The sequence below is a fragment of the Myripristis murdjan genome, chromosome 12 (genome assembly GCF_902150065.1).
Source record: "Myripristis murdjan chromosome 12, fMyrMur1.1, whole genome shotgun sequence".
NCBI classification, from domain to species: Eukaryota; Metazoa; Chordata; class Actinopteri; order Holocentriformes; family Holocentridae; genus Myripristis; species Myripristis murdjan.
In genome coordinates this window covers 28,004,876-28,022,853 of record NC_043991.1, presented here as the reverse complement: position 1 = coordinate 28,022,853, position 17,978 = coordinate 28,004,876, and the positions used below count along the sequence as shown (strand labels likewise).

Genomic DNA, 17,978 nt, shown 5'->3' with positions numbered 1-17,978 from the left:
CATGATATAATATCACTGTAGCGTGAACTTTTTATATTTTCCATAAATTTCACCCAAAAGCCAAATATCCCTAACTTTTTGTGAGTAGTGTATGGGTATTGGTATGGTCACACACTTAATTGTCTTTTAACCATGACTTTAAATTCATTTTAAATAAACAACACAAGTCACTGTCTGATAAGTGTTGGCAGACTATTCCAGGTGTGAGCTACTCTCACTGAAAAAGTTGACTGTCCTAAGGCCGTGTTCCTCACACATGCACAAACTTACAGACAAAGTCTGTACATTTTCCAAGTTGTCCCAGCTCTGTAAATTGTGATTTCTTAGGCAGTAACAATGATGATAGCTGTTTTGCTTCCTGTCAAGCACCTGGAGAGCCTGGTGGTATACTGACAATACAGGCTTGAGCGCTGAGCCTTGTGCCAAGCTGGTGAAACAGCATGACAAATATGACAAGATCATGGCATTGAAATATAGTGTTGCTGCCTAGGTAGTTACACAGTTTCTGATATGATGGAAATTTGGCAAGTTGAGCTTTACATTTGCTACCATCTTGATTGTTTTGAACACAGCCTAGCCACTCTGGGTTTGCCCTAGACCATTCTCATCATTAACACAAACTTTTTGAGTTAACAAGTGTTCTGTCTGACGTTGACTCTTGTGGTTTTGCCCTCTTTCCACTTTGGGGTAACAAGACATTGACATAAACGCCATGCTGAACCGAATATAGCACCAACAACAGTAAGCATACAAGCATAAATCACCTGAGCTCTGAAAAAGTAGCACATTCTGCCAGTACTTTCCTCCAGCCAATCATAATGAGGGGTTTAGGCTGGCAGGCAAAAAGCAACCAGTTTTTCACTTTTTTGGTTATCATGTAACAAGGTTGTTTGTGCTCTACTGGTGCAGAAGTACTGAAATCTAATAGTCTATTAAAAAGGAACAGTTCACCCAAAATAAAATATATATAAATATATATAGTTTCCCACTTACCCCTAGTGCAATTTAACCATCCAGATTCAGTTTCTGTACAATTTGGAAAAGTTTCCAGTCTTACGCAATATCCCCAGCCTACCTGCACTCCAATACAGAGCCCTATGAAAGCAGCTTAATTTTCTCCCGCTTTCTATTTTATTTTTTTCTCCTAAATTTCCTTTTTCCCCAAACTTCCCATTTTTTAGGGTTGACTCAACTTGTGTGCATTTTACCCATTTTTAACTGAGAAAACTTTGTGTACCACTTCCAATAAAATTTAAACCAGTGAAATCAGACAAGCCTAGTTGAAGCCATACCACCACAGCAGCTTGAATCACTGAAACAGCACATTTTCTACATGTTATTTCACATACCTAACATGTGCTCAGAGTTCAAGTAGTTAGCCTATGTATAAATAAACAATAGCTCAAGCTAGTAAACCATAATCCGGTTGCAATACCAGCCCCTCCCTTGAGACAAATTTGCCTCAAGAGACCCTTTCAGTAGCTTAATGCTCCAAACAACGCGGCTCCGCCAATCACAGGGGCACACAAATCTCTCCACCACAGTAAGGTGGCAATTCAAGAAAAGCCTTGGTGCTAGAACGGAGACTCCAGCCAACTGTCCAACCTCAAATTCATAGTGAACAATGCAGATTACATCCTGGTCAGGGAAGAGTGGACCAACTCTTTATGTTAGCAATATTATATTATTATAATATTACTACTACATTACTACATTGTATATGATTAGCAACAGATGTTTCAAACAGATGTTTCCATGACTTTAATGGAAAACTTTTAAGTACTAAAATCTTAGGTTTTCCAACGCTGGGAAGCAGGGCCCATAGATTACATCACTGTGTCAGTCAGTCTGATAGCAGTTAGGTCCAGAGGGGCACATCGCCAAATCTAGGTGGTGGATCAAGATGAAATTTGACCTATAGAATGAAACCAGACAATTTTTCTGTCTTCATGACCCTGCCTCTATTGCCACCAGCAGGCCCAGTGGGGTATCTGTGTTACAAATTATGCATTTGTTGGATTTTCAAACATCTAAGGTTAATGGACCCGCATACAGGCCTGGTTGCTATACTTTATTACTTTTTAATATCTGAATGTATGATTTTATACTTTGCAGCAGTACTTTAATTTTGCATGTCAGCTATTTACATAAGCTGTTTGGCTTCTTCAAATCTGCATGGTTTGCATAGACTCCCTAGTCTCATATTACTGATAGTGTTTATGGTTCAATGATGTCCACGACAAGCCTACAAGTCCATGGGAATGTGAAAGCATAACAACAAAAGATAAAGCTGAGTCAAGCTCAATTCACACATGCTGCAATGAAGGCAAGTATGTTTATTCTAGAAGTGGCACAAAGAGCAACTAGAGAGAAAGACATGACCAATAGGATTATGGTAAAACAACAAAAACAATAATATTTACAAAAGTTACAAAACATCCAAAAACTGAGAAAAAAAATCCAATATACAATAAAAGTCTGGTGTGATTTTGAAAGGAACAGGGATAGAGACACATCAATATAATGATCCCATGGAATTGTCTCCCGAGAATAAATAAAGGTTTCAATTCAATAAATCTCATCATCACCAGGTGGGAGGGAGCCACACTCACACTTCACAGTGTGCGTAATGGAAGCTGGCGCCGAATTTATAAAACATCTAACCAACAGACAGCAATGTGATGAGTGAGAGACATCACTGCAACTCTTAATGGCCAGAACAGCTGTTAAATTTCTCAAGATTTGGTGCCATCTAGGGGCAGTTAGACCCTATACCCACACTGTAATACAAACCAATCACGACCCCAGTAAAAAACACAGTTGCAAAACACATCATTTAGGTGCCAATGACTCATAATCTATGTCAGACTTCACCGTGAATCGTGAAAAATACATTACTGTCATGGTAGATACATTTCTCCTGAGATGTTGACCAGAACTGCAAACAGTGGACAGTGGAGCTAAGTTGTGAGCATTCATAGTTATGGTTACATTTTCACAAATCTTAACTTCATCATATTGAATACATACTGATCCATGAAGCAAGGAGGTCATTTGTAAATAATGATTTTGTCAAATGTTATTAACCAGACTGGACAACTTTTATAAGTTTGATAGCACAGAGGTATAGAGATAAGTGTCTCTCCTTTGACAAACTGAGGTCATGAGGTCTAGGTCAGAAGAAAGAGTACGTGAGAACCTTCAGGATTAAGGATATCTTTAAGAAGCAGAGACGCATACCAATTAGAATTTCCAATGTGTATACTAGGGCAAACTGATGATCCAAGCTGGAAATGAGGATTAAGTACAATATTGGGAGGGGGTGGCAAGGTACCAATACGCTCCCTGTCATGAATATAACAGTTAAGACCATATTATCCCTGAGAAGCTATTCCTCTCACTAACAGACTGAGATCCAATATAAGATATCGAATATAGATTCAAAAGTGGTATGGGTGGGAGGAATAAAGAGAGGGAGAAGCAGGAGATGGAGAGTAGAGAACGAGAAATGGTATGCTTCACTGGAGCAGTGGAAAAGAACCACAACTACTCCATGGCACTTAAAAGAAAGAAAAAACGTTGAGAAAAACTGTTCAGCCAGGACAACTCACATATAAGAAATCTATTTATTACATGATGAGGCATGACAATGAGTTTGACTTTGACGGACTAGATCTGCTTTTATGTTAGCTGCTGCACCCGCATCCATTTAGTTTGATAAATCGGTGCTGTATATACATATTTCATAAGAATAAATACAATCCTCCTTGAAAATAAAAACAGATCTAAGCAGGCAGAGCTGGGGAGGCGGTGGGTTCAAGCGATGCTGTAACGCATCAGAGGCAGGGAGGACAGCTAGACAAGCAGCCTGTCAAGGTAAGCTGATGTGATATTTAAAGGGGTTTGGATTTAAGGAGTGAAATGATCATGACTGGCTAACTATGAAAAATCAGCCAGGAACCAATCAGCTGACCTGGAGGTAGGATTGAGCCACCACAAAGCAAAGTCACGTGACTTTCCACCCCTCATCACTCTCCATGCACTTACTAGCAGACTCCAAGACAAGTCCAGCATAACAGAGACGAGAGCAAGAGAACAACAGCGGTAGGACACCAGGACAATGTGATTAGGGATTGTCAGTGAATGGTATCTATCAGTGATCTGCACATTCATCTCAATGTCAAGATGACTTTTTGCAGGGAAAAGTGGTGCATTAAATACATGCTCTTAAACAGCCTTTCCTTATTCATTAAACCTATTGTCCTTCTTTGTAAAGCTTGCTATTTCTTTTCCCCAACACTCTCTGTAGGCTGTTGTCACGGATTGTAGGCTATGGGAGACATACTTTGTGACGACATACATCTCTGATGGATTATGAATTACTTACTCATTGTGCTTACCTCACACTGAGTGACAACATTGTGCCTAGTGGTACCTAATAGTGCAGTCATGTTCAAACTGAGCATTGTTTTGCACATCTCCAAGAAGTGTGAAGTTACTGTCCACAGATTAGTACAACACATGTTAGTGTATTCTACAGTTTGCTCCAAGCTTTCATTTTCACTGCTGAGGGTGCATAAATACTGCTTAAGCAATCCCAGGGGCTAAGGGCACACCAGTGCAACACCTAGTGGTCAAGCCTGGATACAGCAATGAGAGACTATGAAGAATAAGCTAACCTTTCACCCAAGTTATTAGCCATTAAACTATCGACTATACACTGTCTCCCACCTATAAAGAGCAATCAAGAGAGGGAAGTAGAACTGGCTTTGAAACAAACCTATCAAATGAAGTGTGGATTTGTCAGAGTGTGTGTGAACTTACATTGATGGTTTGTTGTGACCAGGGTCCATAAGGCGTAGAGTGTCCCTAATCACGCCCACTTTAACATCTTCATCCACTGGACTGGGAACATATTCAAAAACCCCTGGTGCAACCTGGAGCCATAATGCAAACACACACCTTCTATTATAGCACAGACAGTGATAGTGATAATGATAATAATAATGGCAATTGTGTTGCTGACAGTCACTCTTACCTCCTGTTCATGTTCTATCCTCATGCTGGGGTTGGAGTTCACCTCTAGTAATACTGGTTTCAGGTTCTTCATCAGCAGGATATCAAAGCCCAAGATCTGAGACACACACACACACACACACACACACACACACACACACACACACACACACACACATACACATACACACACACGAATGCATGTACTTCAGTTTAGATTTGTGCATCACAGTATGGGACAGACTGCCATGACTTTGCTGTTCCACGGTCATTCAGTCAGGCAACACTTCACCTGTGCAAAGGCCCAGACACACCAAACTGACAGCAAAGAACTAGTGACGATAGAAACTTGAACTCATCCCAAAGACTACAGCCAACAACCAAGAAGCACGAGTGTTCTGCATCTCCGTGAGAGGAAATAACTCTCCATTCCAGTAGGTGGCAGTAGTCAGTATTCATCAATCAAAAAGGGAAACCAGAAGACCCAGGAATGCAGATATACAAACCATCAGAACAAACGTGTTTGCTAACCATTTTCACACTACTCTCACACACCACAGACAATTTCATAATACAGCTACTCGTAGTCCAGAGTGTCTGATAAGAAGCTGCAAATGGCACTGGCATTGTCAGGCCTTGGTCTTTTGGTTGTGGAAGAAGACAGGAAGAGGAAGAGGCAGAGGCGAAAAAATAATTCCATATCACTTCCCATGCATTGATTTGCTAAGTTGAACAGCCAATCAGAGTGCTCTCTCTCACAGACTGGCTCTGTCACTGATTCAATGTGTTCAATCGGCCAAAACGCTGCCAACAGGGTTCAGACTAGTGCCAAAGGAGCAGGAGACACCACAAAAACTAGGGCCACAGGGGGCACACCCACTTTGGTGTGCAATATTAACATTTCTGCCCCTATCTTGACCTCAGACTTCTCCAACTACGGTCACCATTGATCTGTGTTTTATTGCATTACTTATCATGTTCTCTTTATGGCTTGATTTGCGCCACCACTTTCCTCAGCTGTTGTGCTCATTCGCTTCATGGATTCCCCAATTGTGATAGTCTCAGGAATGGCAGGTGCTTCTTTAGAACATAAGGGGAAGGAGGAGGAGAAGCTTTGGTCCAGCACAGATTTTAGCATCAAACTTTGGAGAGGAGAAGAAAAGGGCTGAGAACAGCAACATGGCTAATCTACACAAGCTGGTATTGGTTTAGATAATTACGTCTCAAAAGTTTCCATTAAGCAAACATTAGTTTTGGAATTGTTGGGTTTTGGAACTGCACAGTCAATGTTTAATTACACACTTTTAAAGCATTTAAATAGCCTTCGCATTATCAATCACATTACTGGGAATTTTTTTAGAACTTCACTAGAATGACCATTTTCTTGATCTAGACAGGGAATATATTAGCACTTTACGCTGGAATCCCCTGCTTGGGAAAAAGACATAAAATTTTTAATATGTAATCAATTGTTCTTCAATATTCTTGATAACAGAAAAGAACACCTTTAGTCATCAGCTCATTTTATAATTGAAACAATGGATCTGCTACATTAGGACATGCCAGCGCAACAGTTTTGACAGATGGTTCAAACTCTGACAATAACCTGTGACTGATGGCTTACTTAGCTGTCCAATGAGCTGACAGACAACACTACATTTAAAATAGACTGTATAGTTAGCAGCTGATGCACCATACAAAAAGAAGTAATCAATTATTGTATTCAGTGTGCACTGAGTGCTTTCCACACTGTATTACATGTGCTAGTACTGGAGGGATACCTCCTGCTGATAACCTAATAATCATCCAGTTACATGACATGTGGAGTATTTCTCCATATAGGAGTACTGCTTCTTTTCCAAGCCCAATTAAATCCAAAAAGACAGCAAAACAACACAACTGAAGAAAATGACATATCAACACCGTGCGGTTTTATGTACAGTTTCCAACATTTATTTTTAAAGCAGTCTAATTTTGACAAAATATCACATACGCAGTCTACCTACCTGAAAGCAGGTGGGTCCTGGTTTGCCAGGTGGTATATCAGCCTGGTAGTAGACCTTTAGCTCAGGCACCACAGCAATGACTGTTTTGATGACGAGAGAAATTATGTCGGACCACACCTTCTTGATGTCCACACCTTTAGCAGCTAAACGGTAGAGCACACTGGAAAGGGTGCGCTTGCTGCCTGTGCTCTGGCTGTCCGAGTGAACAAACTTGCCACTGTGGACGTTGAGCGAGTAGTTGGTCAGGTGCATGAAGACGTGGCTCAGATTCTTCTGGCTAGGTTCCTATACAAACACAATAAGATCAGCCTTCATTATCAAGGCCATGGAATTAGTTCTCGGCAAAGCAAATTCATGTTTAAGTAAATGTGTGGTCATCATGAGGGTTGTCATGGCTACCTGGTAGGGCTCGGTGCAAAAACGTGTCAGGCCCTCCTTGGCAATGTAGATTTCTAATGGCTCCATGGACTTGACTAGCACGTAGAGGCGGATATCAAACTTGAGTTTGTCAATGAGCAACGGCCTCTGGATATATTCCTGCACTACAGCCTGCTTAGTCTGTGAGCCGGCCATGAGCTTTAGGTCACTAGGATCACGGATGAGGTAGATGCCATCCCCCTGAGAGCCACCATCTGGCTTGACGATGAAGGTGGGATTCACGGTAGAATCATTTTCTTTAACCATGCGAATCTGGGGTAGAGGAACAAGTGAGAAAGGACAGAAAGAAAGCAGAAGACTTACTCGGGTTATATAATAAAGCACTGTTTAAAACCAATATCAGAGTTTCAGTGCAGCAAAGATTAGCATGTCTTAACAGTGTACGCAACCTTGAACAACTGAACAATTTGAAGGCTGTGGGCATACTGTTGTGCAAATCCTTCAAAATAGAGGTGAATGCACAACCAAATTATCTGATATTATCATAAAAAAGTAAAGTACAGCTTGGCTGTTATGGGTGGATGCCATGTACATGTTTTTTTATGATTCACTGCGTAATTGTTGAACACATTAGTGCAGGGATAGGTGTTATGGGGAAAGAAAGCAGACAATACAGTCATGTTCCTTCTTTTCATGTTAGCTGTGCTCCTCTTTTTATTTTTCAAAGTAGTAGAATTATCCATCACCATACAAATATGAGCTCAATACTAGGCCTTACATCTCAGTTTCAGTTAGACCATATTTTAGTGCTCATTGGGACCGACAGCATAACACTTACTTTAGAGTATACAAACCAGGTTTTGCCTGCTGCAGAGCAAGCTGGAGTTAGAATAGTGGGATGCTGGTGCCCCCCTCTGTCTACATGCAACTGATATTTGCTATTAAATATTTGATAATGATACAGACCAGCTGCCAATCTAATTGAACCATCGATTAAGTGCCTGATAACCATGTTAATGAAGATAAAAATAAATAAATAAATAAATAAATAAAAATGCTATACTTTTTTGGGATAGTGTCACACATATAACTCAATTGGCTTGGTTGAGTCATATGGTTTTGACCTGATGTTTCCAGTATTCAGATAACAAGGGCCACTTTAAAAAAAAAAAAAAAAAAAAAAAAATCTGATATATGTTCAATCTATCATAGCCTGTTGTTGGTTCATAAAGTAATTGTCCTTGCCTACAGTGACATTTGCATGTCCAGCAGAGCTAAATGGTGAACAGAGCAATATGATGTTATTTTTATGCTGCTTATGTCCACCCCCCGAATATTGGGCACTTCTGCAAAAATGTTGTAGCGGTGGGGCACAGCTGCAAAATGCATAGTCTAAGTACTAAAAATATGTTTCTAAAGGTATCAGATGGTTAAATGGGTTATTAGCATTTTAAAGGCAAACTTTAATGAAATCCAAGACTGATGTTTTGGACTATTTTTTTCTCATTCAAATAAGTAATGCAGGTAACTCTAAAAGTAGGTATTATATATACTGGCTAGATTATTCTATGAACTATTCCTAAAAAACTATGCAAAGTTTCCTCCCTAGATAGCTACATAGTATTGGAATAAATCTAACAATACTTTTCTCCACAGAATTTGAGGAAAAAATTAGCAAAATATTCATGTATTTCTCTCTAAGGTAAGCAAAACAGGTAAGTATTAAAGCATCAAAAACATTGACTTTAATGCCAAAAGACCAAAGACATGTCCCATGTGCGTACCTGTGCAGAGAATTGCTGGTACTCCTCAGGCAGGATCCAAGAGCGGGGATAGAAGTCATACTCCTCTGGGAAGAGCTCCTGCATGGTCCTTACTGCCCGGCTTAGGTTGATCTTCCTCAGCATTTCAATCATACCTGCAATGCACAAAGGCACAGGGTAACACTTAATAACCAATGGTAAATTGATAGTTATTTAAACTTTAGTTAATTAGTTACTTTACAATTAATAATGAAATGGTAATTAATTATCTTTACTTACTACACAGTAGACTATTAACAGTTTATCATTGTGCACATTATAACATTTTATACACAATATTATACATTTGATTACCTCATGATTGAAAACCCATAAGAAATCATTTTAACCCTCCCGCTCCCTTTCCGCTCCAGGTCCCACTGACCCAGGTCCCACTGACCCACTCCCAGAGCGATAAAGCAAAAAAGAGCGAAAAGGAGCGAAAAGGGAGCGGGTCAGTGGGACCCGGAGACGAAGGAAGCGGGAGGGTTAAACATCTAACTTTATACAGATGGACCAGACCACCCCTTCCCTCAACTAAATGTTATGAATAAAAGATAACTAGACCTGGCATATAGTAAAGAGACACTGGGGATAATATCACACATTTGCTTCCTGACACCTGAAAAGAATGGAATGTCACAGAGAGGAGGCGAGTGCAAGCTTCTGACAGTGCACATAACACGATTTGAGCTGGAACAGCTGCTTATTTCAGTTCCCATATTACCTGTTCTGCACACGTTAAATTTGTTATTGCAGAAAGCAATATGGGTGAACAGTGTTGAAAGACTGTTAGGGACAATGAGAAAAGTGGTGTCAGCATGCTGTGGGAAAAGTAAAGATTACTTGGCTTGCCACAGAACAAGTTGAAAACAGACATTTGTACTCAATGGAATAATTCTTGTGAGATGGTCTATTTTCTTGAGCAGAAAACTGCAGAAGAGGCAACACTGAGGCTTAAGATTTCCAAAAGGGAGAACATGAAATGATATCTAAGATTGTGACTTTTTTTTTTTTTTTTACAGCAAAAGTTACGGAGAGACGTACGAAACCAGTCAGAACTACGACTGCCATGATGTGTGAAGAGAAGGAGCCCACCACATGTGTGACTGCCCCTCTCAGACCTAATTTACGCACATCTGGAGCAACTAAACCCCTATTCCAAATGTATATGGAGCCTGACCTCAAATATTGAAAAGTAGGGTGGGTGGTGACATCACCTGCCACCAAAGATCAGGAACCCTTCTTTTCACCTTCAAAGGTCAGGCCTCACACAGATTTGGGTTTGTGTTTAGTTACTCTTTAATGAAGATGCCTTTGTGGATGAGAGATATTAAAAAGATGATGATAAGGGATCTGTCTGACAGGCACTCTTACCTCTGTGACACTCTTTACAAAGGTAGGCCTCGCCCTGGTTATGCAGTTTTGCAATGAATATCTATTTTGCCATATTTTGTAGTGTGTATGTGCATGTTAAGTGTGGAATGTGCCCATATGTTTTAAAATTGTTTTTTCTCTTTGTCATCAGTTAATCATCAGTGTTAGCCCTTCACTTCAAAGAGTTATCTTTGTTGAAAAGGAGAGAGAATGCTCCTATCAGTTTTGCAAACGACAAAATGACGAGTCCAAAATTAAGATATTTTTAAGAACACAAATCTTAGGGTTTAACATGGTCAGAAAAAATGACAGTAATATCCAGTAATGTTTAGTAATATCCAGTTGAAAGGTGTGGTAAAATATGCCAATGAGCAAGTCTAGTTGAAATGCTACTAAGGAAGAAAGCAAGGAAGAAGAGTAGGTAGGAAGGTAAGTAGGTAAATAATAAATAACCCTAATAAACAAGTAAATAAATAAATAAAGCAAGCCAGCTAAAGACACATCTATTCGGTTTCACCTTCTTACAGTTTGACAAGCATCAGTTTATCATGCATAATACTTAGCAGGTTATAGGAGAGCAGGCAGGCACAAGAATACCTGGGAACTTGTTGACCTGCCCTGAGACGATATTCTCGTTGTCATGGAAGGATACACCATGCCAGTAGATATCACAGGCTGTCCGTCGTCCCAGAGGAAACTGCAGAGAGGGAGAGGAGTGACGGGTAAAAAAACAATGTTTTTGAAAACAATGGAGTCATCATGACATGAAACAGTCAGAATACACAGAGTACAGAGATTTTATGGCATTCACGAAAAATATGATTCATAAATAATGGACATGAACTTCAACTTGGACACCTGTGTCTTTGTTATTCCTATCCAACTGGATCTGGGCAAAGATATAACAGGAAAGGTACAAAGAGGTGCAGGGAAGGGATTTACTTCTGCATCGATCACACATGGTACAATAGTGTCACCGTTCCTGGGGGGGGGCGGGTGCCGTCCCAACACTGAGCTTTGTTAAAATCCTTTTACCTCCCAAGGGAATTCTGTCATCTGTTTATCTATGTGGTTTATGAACCCTCTATGGCTGATGCCAGAGCTGCTGCTGTTGTCATGTATGACTCCTAGACGACACCAACAGAATGCTAACACCACTAGATGTCTATTTTATTTCCTCATTCATGGAGGTGATTATAGATTTCAGTTTCTTATGAAGGTGGTATTTTTAAAAGGTTTGCGCAGAACAGCTTAGTTGGATTTAGAGGTTCAAGCAGACGGCGCTGCTGCCCTGTTTTTGTTCAAACCCTTCCTCTTCTGCTGCCCTAAAAGTATCTAGATCTCAGAGTCCGTAACACCAACTAAAATCCAGATTGGTTGATGTGTCTTCAGGTTTACTGTGTATCTTTTGAGACATAAGTCACAGAAATATCATGTATCTGGCCTTAAGTGCTAAGTCATTCCCACATATTGGTTCCTGACTAGATTTTTCCTGTCAGTGGGATTTAATGATGCAAATTCAAATTCTTTCTTATTTTTATTAGCTGTAATAGGAGTAGCAGAAGTAGCAATACTAGTAGTAGTGGCAGTAGTAGTGGTAGTGGTAGTAGTAGCAGTATGGCAGTAGTAATACTAGACAGGGGCCCAAGCGGTACACATAGTAACAATAAAGGTTCTAATCACTTTGTGCTCAAACCACTAATATCAAAACAAAGCAAAAGGAGACATGACAGCCATGTGCTGTTGCTTCTTATTTTACAGCATCATCAACATGAAATCAACATTTCATCAAACTAAGCATTTCCCTGACCATCTCGCCCTACATATGTTCCCAACACTTTCTGTAGTATTACTTTTAGCAGAGAATGCAATAAAGGGACTCTTTCCTCCTGAAGTAAAAATCAATTTGTCCATATCCATAGCATTAAGAAAAGGAACTGCACCATCTGCTCTAAAAGAGTATCTTCTAAATAAACTCTCCTAGTGCAGGACTAGGTCACCCCACCAGCATTGTCCATAGTACATTTAGGATCAAATGCACTTTGTGAAAATTGGATTAACTCTAATGTGGCAAGTGAACTGCTGTTGACATTTCCAGCAGTTTCAGCTACCCTTTGGCTTCAATTAAACTATAAAAAATAGACTGATTATTTCCAGCTTTGATGCCAGATTTGTTATGAATGATTCTTCTGATTCTTCTGAACACTTTAAGTTACATGGATGAATTTCTCTGAATTTACTAATCTAAATTTTCAGTTTCAGAGTGAGGGTGCTGGTATAACCCTTAGCCATCTGGTAAATTCTGGTTTCCTGCATCAATTAACAAGGAGCATGTCCTCCATGTACTCCAGTACCAATATCAAACTCCACTACACAATAACTTAATTAACTTTCTCGCAGCATTTGGCAGCCAGCTGCAGAACACACAAATGGTTTGACTTTTGCAACTAACCATATTACTGGCTATGATTAGCCAGAAAGCCACTACCTATATGCAGGTATTCTGAACCAAGGTTAGCACACTAAACAGGACTGTCCGTTCCATGGCATTTCATATCCCACTGGCTTTCTGCACTCTCCTCACAGTCTGTGGTCACTTTGCACTTTCATATAAAAAGCTGAAATACATTTGTTAATATTCTCTGATCTTTCCCCATAATATCTAATATTATAGCATTTTCATATATCAAACTGAATTATGAGATGAGCATGTTGTCATAGTCATAAATTTTATTTTTTCCGACAAGACAGGTCCACCACCACCCTACCCACAGCTGCAACTTTAAGATCGGTTGAAGCCTGGCATCTCATTTCTGACTGAATCTGTGAGTGTGTTTAACAGGGAAACCCTGCATGACAACCAAGACCTGCTATAAATAATCACAGATGCTCCAATCTATAACTGGCTAATCTGATCAGTGAAGTAGGTCAAATTAATTTGGGTAGTATCTCCAAAACAAACCCCAAAATAGCCCTCTCATATCTGAAGTGCAAAGGTAGGCATGACTATGTTCTCCCACTGGAGTGAACTTACATACACACATGTGGGCCAAGTTCGTGCTTTTGGCATCATTACTTGTGAATTCTGAACCCCTCATCATATCCCCACCCATTCAAGTGTGTGGGTGGAATGCCTTTTTAAACTCATCAGCATAAATCCATTAAGGTAAGTTGACACACTTTACTGTTATATAAATTTATAAATGTATTATTTCATTTTTTTAATGCACCAACCAGGAGTAGCACCCCAAATTTCATTGTATTTTCAATACAATGACAATAAAGGGATTTTTTTTATCTGTAGGATCGCAATTAAAAGACTAATCCTATGATTAAAAACACCCATTAGACTCTCTTTTTCTAGTTGTGCTTTAGACCCTAGATCTTGCCATTCCCTGTCCTCTAAAGAAGACTAAAAGTCTATTGGATTAGAGGAGCTTACGTCTAATCATTTCCCACTGTTAAAGATAATGCCATAGCTGAAAGTCAGTTCACAACAGTTTCTCATGCCAAAAAGGGCAGTGCCATCAAATCTGCTATTCAACACACAGTCCTAAGGGTTACATAGGGAAGTCAAGCTAAGAACTGGGGGCTAATTTTCCACGAAACACTATTTCTGCGCAAATAACCTGTGGAGTCAAAAGCACATGACTTGAGTTCCTTCTAGTAAAAACATTATTATAACTTGAAGTAAAAAAAACAATTCTATTTACTCTTACAGCAGTTTGATAGGATATTCATCACGATTCCTCTGTTTTAAACATACCTCATGTAAATCTGCTCACCACTCCTTAGAGCACATAAGGCCTATACACTGATTGCTAGGGTATTATAACTTGTTAAAGGGACTTTTATTAATCAGTGTGCTTTTTCATAAACTACAACTAAATAACACGGGGCTTCTTAAGTTTCAACTCCTTGGGAGAGAGGCTGAAAGGTATTTTCAATATGACATAGGATCTGTAGCACCCTTGACTTTGTTGGGGATGTAGCATGAGTACAAAGGCGGGTAATGTATAGGGCTTCTGTCAACCGTTATCAATACCAGATCTGCTGACACTGAAGGGTTTAAGTATCAGTGTGTGGTCAGTGGTGATAGTGTCTTTACTTCACCTGGCTCATCACTTCACCCTTCTTTACTCCTCATGTATAATGTATGACGCTGATAATGGCCAATAGCAACACGTATTAATTGCACCAAGTTCAAACTGCTTTGGGACTGACCAGATGGCGCTTGCCTCACAGAGTAAGAAGGTCTGGATCAATTAGCCCTCTCATACATTTTTTACAACCATTGCTTCCCAGTTAGAACAACTTTCAGCCACATGCAACTGTCATTTTATACATTAGCCCCTGAACTGACAGTTTCACACAGCTGCAGGGTTAAAAGTGACCATGTAATCTAATTAACAAAGTGCTGAGCACTGTCAATTAACACCACCTCCAATCCAATCCTTCACGAGGATCCTGGAAATAAATTACCAACAGGTCAACAAGTCAACAACATACTGTCCAATGTATAGTGCTAGTAAATGTATTAACAGAAAATGAAAAAATATTGTATGTCCAGTCTTCAAAGGTTGTTGTAAAGTCAGACAGAAACAATATTTCAGAGAAAATTATTTATAGAGATTAGCAAGGTGAAAGAAGATTGACTGGCCAAAATCACCCCACTATAATGCAGTTAAAAATGTGTACCATGACAGCATGTAAACAGCACTCCAGTAAATTATTTTTTTAAGAATTCCATGTAGGTACATTTTTTCAAATAAAACTGAATGCAAGTGGGTGTTTGTGTGGATAATTTAGGTATAGTAAATTATAGTATAGTAAATTCTCTCATGTATACAGTAATCCTAACCCATGGCATTAAAATCCAGATGGAAGCACAGAATACTGAAAGATGTATCAAGATCCTATTTATTGCAACAACTGGTCACCAAACCTACCTGTGCACTGGTGGTCTACAAAGATGTGTTTAATATAGTGACTTTGTGTATAATGTGAAAAACAGTGCCTAATATGAACAGTAATTATTAGTTTAGTGCTAGGCCAATATTTTCAGTCTCCCTTTCAAAACTTTGCTTCAAGCTTTCAAATTCCGTCAGTGATACCACTCCACACTGCTTTCCATAAATGTAGCTCTAAATGCAGTTTTCCTAGACCAAAGAAAAACACATAGGCAAATTCTGCAATAAAATAATCAAGATCAGTGGTTCTGAAACCATTCCTCAAGGCCCACCCGACCTTCAACTTTTTGCTCCAGCCCCTACTCCTGCACACACATTTTCATGACATTTCCATGTGTAAGAGTAGGATTTGCGAGACAGGTGGTCTTTGAGCACTAGACTGCGTGACACTGATGAAGGATATCCTCGGCACCACTGAAAATGGGAATCCATCCTCAGTGTGTTTCTGAGATTAAAGGTTAATGAGTGAAATTAGGCCTGGGGGATAAAGGCAAAATCAAATATCACAATATTTTTAACTCAATATCTTGATATTGTGAGCACGTACTGTGACAACACTGTAGAGATAACTGTTGGTGCTTTCACAAAATGTTTAAACAATGACATTTTAATAAATAGGCCTACTAATTAGTAATGTAGATTATTAGTAATGTGTATGATGTCTAAACAGGAAGAAAATGGCAAGAAATTCAGAAACTGGATCCCCTTGCTGTAATGCAGCCTATAAAACCATGACAAGGTAATGTCATATCATAATAATACTATATCCAAAACCCCAGATATCTAGTCTAATACCACAATATCGATATTATATTGATATATTGGCCAGCCCTAAATGACATGAATGAATAATCTCCTACTCTTAGTGGTTTTCAGTTATGTGCCATCATCACCTGAGCTTGCATTAATAATGAATCCCCCCTCCCTCACTGAAGTTGTGCATATCAGTGATATCAGTAACTCAGGCATTTGACTGGAATGAAAACATTGCGCTTCAACAGCATGTGGCTGAAAACGCCCTCAAGAAAATACTGGAGGATATTATACACTGTGTGGTGACATACCTCTTTCCATTTTAGCTGCTTGATGCTTAGCTTCAGAGCCTCCAGAGATGTTTTGGCTTTGGAGGTATCCACTGTCACTGGTCTTCTTTTCCTCCCCAGCCTGAGCCCCTCCTCACGGCGTGTGTCTTTCATGTCTCTGTGTCGATGGCCAGGCGCAAAGTTACCATTAGTCTCGGGATTGCCCTGCTGCATCTTTCTATTTGTCTTTCCAAGTGTTCGTTCATGCCCTACTCGGTACAAGTTCTTACCCATATGCCCGCTAACTACAGAACCATGCAGTGCTAGGTCGGAGTTGTGTTTGCCACAAGAATTTTTGTCATCTTTACCCGGTTTAGAACGACTTTTACTCCTATGTTTGCAAATGATGGGGGTCTTGGCTGGATCTCCCCCTGCTATGGTGATGCTGGGAGGGAGCGGTGACACAGAGGCAGGCGGGGATGACACTGGCACCTGTTCTTCCATACCTTCTACACCCTCCTTCCCTGCATCCTCCCCGGACGACTTCATCTGCTCGAGCTGGACCTTTACTTTTACATAATGATCACTCATAATGCGAAAATGATACAACAGACGCCGCTGGGCAGGGCACGGATGTACCACACAGCACAGTAATCCGACACCGGCAGCCTAACGTTATCCTGGGCGAATGTGTTTCGCATTGCTAGCGAGGCATGATGCTTCAAGCAGGAAAAAAAATGAATTAACTTCTTTCTTCCAGTCAGGCCATTTCCTTCAAAGTGCGAGCGCGAGCAAAGCGGATGGAGAGAGTGCAGCCTTCAATGCTAGCTACCGGCGGACATCGTTTGGCTAAATAAGTAATGCTAGCTAACCAGCTGGACACGATAAGTCAGTAAGCAAGTTGAAAAAGGCTAACGGCTCTTACAAGCTGGCGTTGGCTTAGCCGCTGATGGCAACGCGTAAAGCCAGCGGTAAAGCTAGCTTAACGCGACGTTAGCCCGGTGAAGTTCACTCCTGTGTTTCTGTGTCATTCCCGAGACTCTCTGTTTTCTCATGGCAGACAGTGACTTACGGATACCGTTAGCCTCTGTCAGTGAGCAGCGGCTGGCTCAGGCTCACACAGCCCTCCGTGCTGCGCTGGGAGTCATCCATACAGCCCTGCATGTAGCAGCCGGCAGATCAACACACCACACCAAGCTGACCGTGCGCTCCGCCAGCGTCTGCTCGCCGTGAACCCATGACACTTGATGCTGCCTTCGGGTGCTCCTCCTCGGCTCCTAGTTCCGGAAGCCCTAATTACGACTTGTCGCACATTCGAACACCAATGGGTCGGGAAATTAATAGCAAAATGGACGCTAGCTGACCAAAAGTAGTTTGTAGTTTTATTTTCCCCTCAAGTGCAAAAGA

The 17,978-nt window shown here is 40.4% G+C and overlaps 1 protein-coding gene across 1 annotated transcript in view; it reads right to left on the bottom strand.

The window, feature by feature from the left end:
• ttll11 (tubulin tyrosine ligase-like family, member 11) overlaps positions 1-17,315 on the bottom strand; it is a 35,548-nt gene extending 18,233 nt beyond the window's left edge. The window contains exons 1-7 of the mRNA XM_030066047.1: positions 16,614-17,315; positions 11,177-11,276; positions 9,185-9,318; positions 7,422-7,712; positions 7,023-7,307; positions 5,039-5,134; positions 4,825-4,937 (exon numbers count right to left, since the gene is read on the bottom strand). Coding sequence (XP_029921907.1) covers positions 4,825-4,937; positions 5,039-5,134; positions 7,023-7,307; positions 7,422-7,712; positions 9,185-9,318; positions 11,177-11,276; positions 16,614-17,162 — 1,568 coding nt within the window. The 5' untranslated portion in view covers positions 17,163-17,315. The remainder of the gene's footprint in view (positions 1-4,824; positions 4,938-5,038; positions 5,135-7,022; positions 7,308-7,421; positions 7,713-9,184; positions 9,319-11,176; positions 11,277-16,613) is intronic.
• Between the last annotated feature and the right edge of the window lie 663 nt (positions 17,316-17,978).